The 9284-nt window shown below is 41.0% G+C and overlaps 1 protein-coding gene across 1 annotated transcript in view; it reads left to right on the forward strand.

Annotated features, from left to right (window-relative positions):
- Positions 1-9284, forward strand: part of CDKL4 (cyclin-dependent kinase-like 4) — a 38825-nt gene that overhangs the window by 23433 nt on the left and 6108 nt on the right. Inside the window, exons 5-7 of the mRNA XM_008575617.1 lie at positions 2927-3124; positions 5038-5120; positions 7076-7132. Of these exons, the coding sequence (XP_008573839.1) occupies positions 2927-3124; positions 5038-5120; positions 7076-7132 (338 nt within the window). The remainder of the gene's footprint in view (positions 1-2926; positions 3125-5037; positions 5121-7075; positions 7133-9284) is intronic.

Genomic DNA, 9284 nt, shown 5'->3' on the forward strand with positions numbered 1-9284 from the left:
CAGTGAGCGCACCGGCCATCCCTATATAGGATCCGAACCCGTGGCGGGAGCGTCACTGCGCACCCAAGCACTGCACCCTCCCGAGTGCGCCACGGGGCCGGCCCTGAAATACAACTCTTCACCAAAGAAGCTGGCGGAGATTTTTCAAACAATAACTACTCAGAGCTCACAGATAGTTTTTAGTGGGAACACAGTTTGGAACAAATTCCTTGAGAAAGCTGTTTGTTAATATGTATCAAAAACTTTTTAAAGTGCCTTTTGAACCTTTAATTCTACTTTCAGGAATCTCTCCTAACCCAAGATACTACCCCCCAAAATAATACAGCATAATGTCATTGGAGAACAAATTATTACTGAGAAAAAATTCAAAGGAACCTGACTATTCAGAAATAAGTAAATAGCTAAAGAATTTATCTGATTTCATAGCATACATTAAAATTTACATTTTTAAAGAATTTTCATTACATGAGAAAATGCTCCAGTTCACAATGTGGAGGCAAGGGGAAAAGAATAGAAAACTGCACAGACTGGCCCCAGTTATACTACCGTGTGTGTGTCTGGGTGTGTGATGTTAAGAAAAGACTGGAAGGAAGGGAAATGCACCAAAACGTCAACATGGTTTCTCTCTGGATGGTGGGTGATTTTTATTTTCTTTATGCTTTTTTCTATTTTCCAAGTTTTCAACAAAGAACATAAATTGCTTCTTAAGTTTTTTAGCCAATGGTCATACCTCTCAGTCTAATAATTCTACTTATAGAAATGTATCCCAAAGAAATATTCCTAAATATAGAAAAAGCTTTGTGCAGAGATTTTCAATCTGGTGTCATTTATAGTGGCAAAATATTAGAAAATTTGGAAAAGGTAAAGTAAATCATGGCATATACACTTGGTAAACTGTTATGCAGCCATCAAACTCAAGTTTAGGAAGAGTTTGTCATAACATGGTAAATGCATAGAATTAAATGAAACACATCGGAACACAAAATTATATATACAATATGATCAAAAGTACTCAAAAATTATGCTTAAAAAAGGAAAAAGACTTGAATGAAATACACCAAAAGTTAACACAAGGTATCTTTGGGTGGTAAAACTTGGATTTATTTTTATTCTTTCTGATATTATATTTTTCGTATTCTCTGTACTGAGCACATATGACTTTTACAATAGAAAAATGTTCCAAAATAGTAAAATAGCGACTTAACCTGTGAGTATTAAGAATTGTCAGTGGTGGTTGTTTTCTTTCTTATTCTCCATTTTCCAAATTTCCTTAATGGCATTTATTAATTTTTACTATTTTAAAGTTGATCTAACTTTATAAAAGAGCAGCAGGGAGGTAAAGGTCGTTTCCTTTTCCTGCTCTTTTCCTGGTGTTCTTTGGTGAGAGCTGCAGCCCCTGTCCTCCGAGCAGCCTTTGTGGCAGGGTCGTGCAGGCCACCTGAGTCTTTCTGGAGAGAATTGCCCACGCATTGCCTCAGCCTGCAGCCGGGCCGGTTACCTGTTGTTCTTCCTCTGTCATGCATTTGCACAGTTCCTACAGGAACACATATGACTCTTGCCAGTTACAGACCATGAAATCATCTTCCCAACCTGCCTTCAGCCTCAGGGGAGGAAACTGGGGTTCCTGGTCGTTGAGGTTCATGTGGCAATTGTGAGATCCTGGTGTTCTTTGGTGAGAGCTGCAGCCCCTGTCCTCCGAGCAGCTTTTGTGGCAGGGTCGTGCAGGCCACCCGAGTCTTTCTGGAGAGAATTGCCCACGCATTGCCTCAGCCTGCAGCTGGGCCAGTTACCTGTTGTTCTTCCTCTGTCATGCATTTGCACAGTTCCTACAGGAACACGTATGACTCTTGCCAGTTACAGGCCATGAAATCATCTTCCCAACCTGCTTTCAGCCTCAGGGGAGGAAACTGGGGTTCCTGGTCGTTGAGGTTCATGTGGCAATTGTGAGATTGGCTTCCACTCACTTGGGAGGCAGGTGCTTTGGCCCCCAGCAGTCCACACCCATGGCAGGAGGACAGGGCTGGTCAGTGAGGTTACACCCAGCTCTCCATCCTCTGCCTGTCACACACCACATATGACTCGTACTACAGGGGTCAAATTTGTGGTCTTTGTCACAGTGAGTCCTAAGTAACAAATTTGGATAGAAAAAATAATGCATTGGTTTTCTAGGGGTGCCATTACAAATTACCATAAGCTATGGGGCAGAAAGCAACAGGAGTTTATTCTCTCACAGTTCTGGAGGCCAGATGTTCAAAACCAAGGTGTCAGCAGGGCCATGCTTTCTCTGAAGGCTCTAAGGGAGGATCTGTGCCTCTCTCCTAGCTTATGATGCTTGCAGGAAAACTGACATTCCGTGGCTGGCAGCTGTGTCACTCCAGTGTCTGCCTCCAACATCACATGATGTTTTCCCTCTGTGCCTCTGTACCCTATATGGTCTTCTTGTAAGGACACCAATCATAGGATTTTAGGATCTACCCTAATCTAGTATGAACTCATCTTAACTTGATTACATCTGCAAAGACCCTATTTCCAAATAAGGTCGCATGCACAGGTACCAGGGTTTAGGACTTCAGTCTATCTTGATGGGGGACACAGTTCAACCCATAACAAGCAGCATGCTGATAATAATGTAGAAACAAACAGTAGTTGGTTGAGACTTGAAGTTACACTATAGAAACTCTGTTCTCCCTACCCCACTTCTGTGTGGGATGGTGTAGATCTTAACTAGCTAAGGTGCCTTTGAAAGGTGAATTTATTATCTCAGTGGACAGTCTGTTTACTCAATTAGCACCTCACTGCCCTAACTGCTAGGAGTGTCATGGCCTCCAAGAGTTATTAAAGTTTGCCTGAATGTCTGTCCTGTCCTTGGAGGTAGTTTACTTTTGGGAAGAATATGCCTCACCTGATCCGATTGGTGCATTTGCAGTTCCAGGAGATGCCTACACTGATTACGTTGCTACAAGATGGTACCGAGCCCCTGAACTTCTTGTGGGAGATACTCAGTACGGTTCTTCAGTCGACATCTGGGCTATTGGTTGTGTTTTTGCAGAGCTCCTGACAGGCCAGCCACTCTGGCCTGGAAAATCAGATGTGGACCAACTTTATCTGATAATCAGAACACTGGGTATGAATTGCATTGTATGTCTTAGAGAGTTGCTAAATTGTTACAGTATTCCTATGTTGTTATAATGAAAAACAAGAGATTTATTGCTTCTCCAAAGTTCTACTCAGGTTGGTGGTTCTGGGTTAGAGCCAAAGCCTGGTCCTTTTCTCCATATGTATAGCCATAACTCCACTCAGTGAGTTTTCAGATGCCTTTCCAAGAAAAGCCAATTAGCCATGGAATAAACTATATACATTTACTATCCATATCAGGCTGAGATAGGGATAAGGATATGACTCAGCTGCCTGGAGCTTAATCTAAGAGATGTCTGATTAAATGAAATTTTGTGCACTGTAAAAGAGGTTCCCCCCCTTTGCTCTAGAGGAGGGAACAGCAAATTTTTTCTGCAGAAGGCCAGATGAGAAATATTTTCAGTTTTGCAGGCTACACAGTCTCTGTTGCAACTCCTCAACTCTGCTGTTGTACAAAACCCGCCATACGCAATACGAGGGTACTCCAAAAAGTTCATGGAAAGATTCAAATTATCTTTTAATTCTATTTTTCCACAAACTTTTTCTTTTTCTTTTTCTTTCTTTCTTTTTTTTTTTTTTTTTTGGCAGCTGGCCAGTACAGCGATCCGATCCACAAACTTTTAAAAGTACCCTCATGTGTAAATGAACGAATGTAGCTGTGTTCCAATAAAACTTTATTTATGGACACTGAAATATTAATTCTTGTGGTTTTCACATGTCACAAAATTATTATTATTCTTTTGATTTTTTAAAAATCTACTTAAAAATGTAACAATCATTCTTAGATCAAAGGCTGTACGAAAACAAACACTAGGCCACTTGTGGCCTGAAAGCTATAGTTTGCAGACCCCTGCCCTAAAGCTTTAGGATCTAATTCTACTTCCTGATCGGGAGTGGCTGCCAGCATTTAAAATAATATTAGCATGTCTCCTTTGTATAGTACTTAAGACTTTAGGAATTACTTTCACACACATCATATTTTCAGTCTTAAGAAAAACCTGTTAAGAAAGTTATACTGTTTTTAATTGTGCCTGTTTTATAAAGAGGAAACTGAGGCTCAGGGAGCTGTCATGATTGGCCTAAAGTCATATAGCCAGTTAAGTGCAGACTAGGAATGGCACTAGAGGGGTTTCTTTCCTGACCTTTCACCATGGGTCAGCATCCTTGCAGTTGTTGTCTACCTCCACCTGGTTGGAAGAAAATATAACCCAAAAGGTTAGCCTCAGCTACATGCCAGCAGCATAGATGCTAAGAGAGTGATATCTCTACACACAAGAGATATTTATTAATTTGGTATTTATTAATTCGGTCCCATAGAATCTCCTGGTGGCATGGCTGCTGGACAGTTCCCTGTTTGGTTCTGATACTTGTTCTGGAGAATCCTGAACATTGTATCATTACAATGTTTTTGTATCATTACAGGTCACACTTTAAGTGTTATATTGCTTGCTTGATTGATTTCCTAACAGGATACTGGAAATTTACATTGGACAGACCTGAGTTTGGCATGAGACAGACCTGAGTTTGAGTCTTGGTTCTGCCACTTAGTTATCTTGGACAAGTTTTTAAACTTCTTTGAGCCTCATTTTTCTCATTGGTACAGAGGAGATTAACATTAGCAACTATCGTTGTGAGATTGTTCTGAGATTAGGTGAGACAGTGTAAGGTCCTTAGCACCATTTTCTCACCTTGGCTTCTGATGGAGACTGAATGGCTGAGATTTGTGTGGGAGATGGCCTTACCCAAGAAGGCCTGCTTTTGCAGGGACCCATTCCTCCCGTATCTAGAGGGAACAGTCAGGCACAGTATTTCTTTCATACCTGGGCATCGGGAGTTAACCTTCCAAATACCATATTATTTTTTACCAAATTTATCATGAGTTATGTGGTTTTTATTTTACAGGAAAACTAATCCCAAGACATCAATCTATCTTTAAAAGTAACCAGTTTTTCCACGGTATCAGTATACCTGAACCAGAAGACATGGTAAACTGCTCTATTTGGGATATTTTATTATTTGTGTTGCACTTTCTTTAAAGAGCTAGTTTCTTTTTTAATATTTGTGCTTTTGGCTTCCATTTTCTTTATGACATACTGACACAGACTGAAGAAATTATATTTCTACTACATAAATCTGAGCCAGGAGAATGCTGTAAAAGTTTACCTGTCCTATTCAAAGATTAATGTAATGTTAAATTTAAAGTGAAAGTATATGTAGATTCTTAAGTAAATACCTTGATTCTATTGGCCAAAGGACTAGGATAACTTTCCCTGAAATAATTATATTTTCATGAACAGTATGTTCAGTAGTCTTCTTTATTTTGAAAAAAATGCATTCTCTTAATTTTTTTCCAGCTTGTAAAACAAAGCACCAATCAATAAAAACCTTTTTTTCTAAAACTTATATTTTCACATGGAAGATCATTCTACAAAATGATCCTCATTGTACTCACTAAACTCTAAATCACAGTGATTGTCTCTGTACTCTTGCTATGGCCTTTGCCTTTATTGGGAAATGTATCAATGACTACTTGACCCTCTTACTCTCTGTAGACATTGATTTCCTGTCCGTTTTACCTATGTTCAGGCTACGGTCTTTAAAATTCCATGTGGTCTAGAGTCTGTCTATAGAAAGAAAGGACTGTTAGGAGAGACATGTGTCCACACTCAAGCTGTATCGGAGCCAGAGTGATGCAGGGATGGGGATAAGTTTCAGAAGCCAGATAATGAACAATCTGAGTTTCAAGTGGGCCCAACTATCTCCAGAACCCTCTTTATTTTGCATCAATTATTTCATATAATACCTTGATTTATATACCAGTTTTCTTTTTCAGTTTTTTGTTTAAAACCTTTAACAAGGGCCGGCCCAGTGGCGCACTGGATAGTGCGCCGCTTGGGAAGCGCGGCGGCGCTCCCGCCCGAGGGTTCAGATCCCACATACAGACCGGTTCCCGCTCACTGCCTGAGCGAGGCGCAGGAGCAACGCCGAGGGTTGCAATCCCGTTGCCGGTCCCGGTCCGGTACGGGGGCAACACTGAGGGTTGCGATCCGTTGCCGGACACGGAAAAAGACAAAAAAAGACAAAAAAAAAAAAAAAACTTTAGGGCCGGCCCGGTGGCGCACTGGAAAGTGCGCCGCTTGGGAAGCGCGGCGGCGCTCCCGCCCGAGGGTTCAGATCCCACATACAGACCGGTTCCCGCTCACTGGCTGAGCGAGGCGCAGGAGCAACGCCGAGGGTTGCAATCCCGTTGCCGGTCCCGGTCCGGTACGGGGGCAACACTGAGGGTTGCGATCCGTTGCCGGACACGGAAAAAGACAAAAAAAGACAAAAAAAAAAAAAAACCTTTAACAAATACAATACAAGGTCAAAGGATGAATTATAAGGTTAAGATCAATGGTTACAAGAGAATATTTATGTAGATGCATTTAATTTAGAGAATAAAATACCACAAACTCACATGTCGCTGTCCAGCTAAGGAAGTAGAACATTACCATTATCTTTGAAGATTCCCCATTCCCTTCCCTCCCCACTATTCTGAATTTTGTGTTTTTCATTCTGTTGATTGGTGTAGTGCTCTTATATGTGTAGTTCAGCTTATTTTCACGAATGCTCAAAGCACCATTATAAGAAGATCAGGCACAGATGTTATAGCTCTGTTGTAGGATTTCAGATGGGGACATTTGTGACCCACATTTACCCAGGATCAATTGCAAGATATCATGAAATTTAGAAAATAACTCCAGTTTTATGTCTTCCAGATCTTTGCATTATCTTTACAGTATAAAATTATGTAAAAACATGACTTAAAAAAAGATTTTTAAAAGAATTATCTAACCAACTAGGGGGTCTTTCTCCAAAGTGTTCTTATTACTAATATATTGAAAAAATATACATTGCACTGTGGTTATGAAACATTGAAATTCTTTTCTTTGTTTTTCAGGAAACTCTAGAGGAAAAATTCTTAGCTGTTCATTCTGTGGCTTTGAATTTCATGAAGGTATTTAAGAATCAACTATAACTGTTATTGACTGGCAATTATAATAATTGAGGCTGGTAATTCTGGGAGGAGTAGACAGTGGGGCAAATAACACCAAAGTAGGATATAGTCATTGAAAATGATAAGGAACTGTAAAATAATTATAATTAAAGGGATATCTGTAGTTTAAGCAGTAATAGTTCTAATGTATTCATTAAAATTAGTAGAAGATGAGGCAAAGTCAGAGCCATGCAGACATGAGACCTAGCCCCTGCACATCAAGAAAGGTGGTCAAACACAGGACAAATATGAATAAAAAGCAGAAGAAATGAATGACTAGACTGTCATTCATGCTTGACCAACTGAGGCCACATGAGAAGATGTGATCCTTGCATCCACCATGGATACCGAAAAAGCCCTTTGGGGGATGGGTATAAGGGTACAGGAGAGGATATCTACCTTTAACAATCAATTAAGTTCTATCTGTAGTGGTGGTTTTCAAATGTGGCTACTCATCAGAATGACCTGGGAGATTTTTAAAAATACAGATTCCAGTATCTAGCCTTAGATTCACAGAAGCAGAATTTTCATGAGTGGGACCTTAGAATTTGTATCTTTAAACATCTTCTTAGCTGATTATGGTAAACAGCTCAGTTTGGGACTCATCTGATCGAGACAGTGGGGCCATTTGGATGACCTACAGTCAACTTTATAGACCTGCCTTTGTGCTAGTCACTGCTGTGGTGCTATCCAGGGTGCTGGATTGCTTCAGTCTGAGTCCTTCTGCGACTCAGAGCCTGATGCCTCTGAGCTCTCAGACTCCCCGTACCACTGCTCCACCTGACCTTAGCTGCCATCTACCCTGTCTCACTGCTGTGACCTGCCTTCAGACTCAGAGCCTGATGCCTCTGAGCTCTCAGACTCCCCTTACCACTGCTCCACCTGACCTTAGCTGCCATCTACCCTGTCTCACTGCTGTGACCTGCCTTCATCCTACACTCTGCATGTTCTGTCCTAGAAGCCCAACTTCCTGACCTTGTTCTTGACAGGTTGTTCTGACACACCTGTAATTTAGTAAAACCCTCATGGCAGAGCAGAGGTATCAAGCACTGCAAGCCCAGCCCCTTCTCAGGTGGAAGCCAGAACCTTCCTGTGATTACTCCTCCATCTGACCTAGGAGGACAGTCCTTGGAAGGCAACTCCAGGGCACAAAAACCCCAAGGTATAGGACAAGCTCCCTGTCCTCATCTCCAAAGATGAAGTACTCTGTTAGCTTGCCCAAGATTCTTGATGAAGCTAGATTTGTTACTTAGATATTTGATTTAGACCCATAAGTATTGACCTGAGACCCAAGAATTCTCTAAGTGCACCAAGGACTCTGCTTTTCCACACCCTATATCCTAGACTCCTGCCCCATGTTAGAAGAAAGAAGACTTTCCTTAATTAATTACAATTGAGATATCTCTGACAACAAGTAAGTACTGATTACCACAACAGGTAGTTATCCCATGGGACTGGGTCATAACCTGTGCAGGGAACTGCTCACTTTGGTGAAGTGTTGGCTAACGACGGTGCCAGGGATAGTGGTGGCATGCAGAGGCCAATCTATGGCAAGTCTTTCTTATTCTCTTCATTAGGTCTAAATGAGACCATGAACACAATATTTATTATTTATTACTCATTTGTCTGCATAGTCAAGACCATCTTATCACTATATCAGTTTACTCTGGTCATCAAGAAAAAGATTATAGACTATTAGGGATATTATTAGAGGGCTTTCTCTGAAATTTGAAGCTTAGGGAAAGGATCCTGACTTGGACTTTGCAGTTCCAATTCCTCATCTCCCATCTTCAAGACTTTTTCCAGGTTAGAAGCACTTCTATCAGGGAGCACCTCTGAGAATTCATCAGCTTCTTGATGTACAAAGAGTTGTTAATCCAAGCAGGCAAGGATTGAGACTCAACTCTACCCGATTCATCTCAATGCTCCTAAAATTAATCAAATATGACATCATTCCAGCCCAAACCCCATGGAGTAGCTCGTCTTAGCAGGCTCTCCTTAGAATCTAAAAATGCTCTCTAAAGTAAAAACACAGATCCCCATACCAGCCCACCACCAAGATAAAAATAAAAACTCGTAGGTATTTAATGATGGACTAGATTTCGATAGATTG

The sequence above is a fragment of the Galeopterus variegatus genome, unplaced genomic scaffold, assembly GCF_000696425.1.
Source record: "Galeopterus variegatus unplaced genomic scaffold, G_variegatus-3.0.2 Scaffold1217, whole genome shotgun sequence".
NCBI lineage: Eukaryota > Metazoa > Chordata > Mammalia > Dermoptera > Cynocephalidae > Galeopterus > Galeopterus variegatus.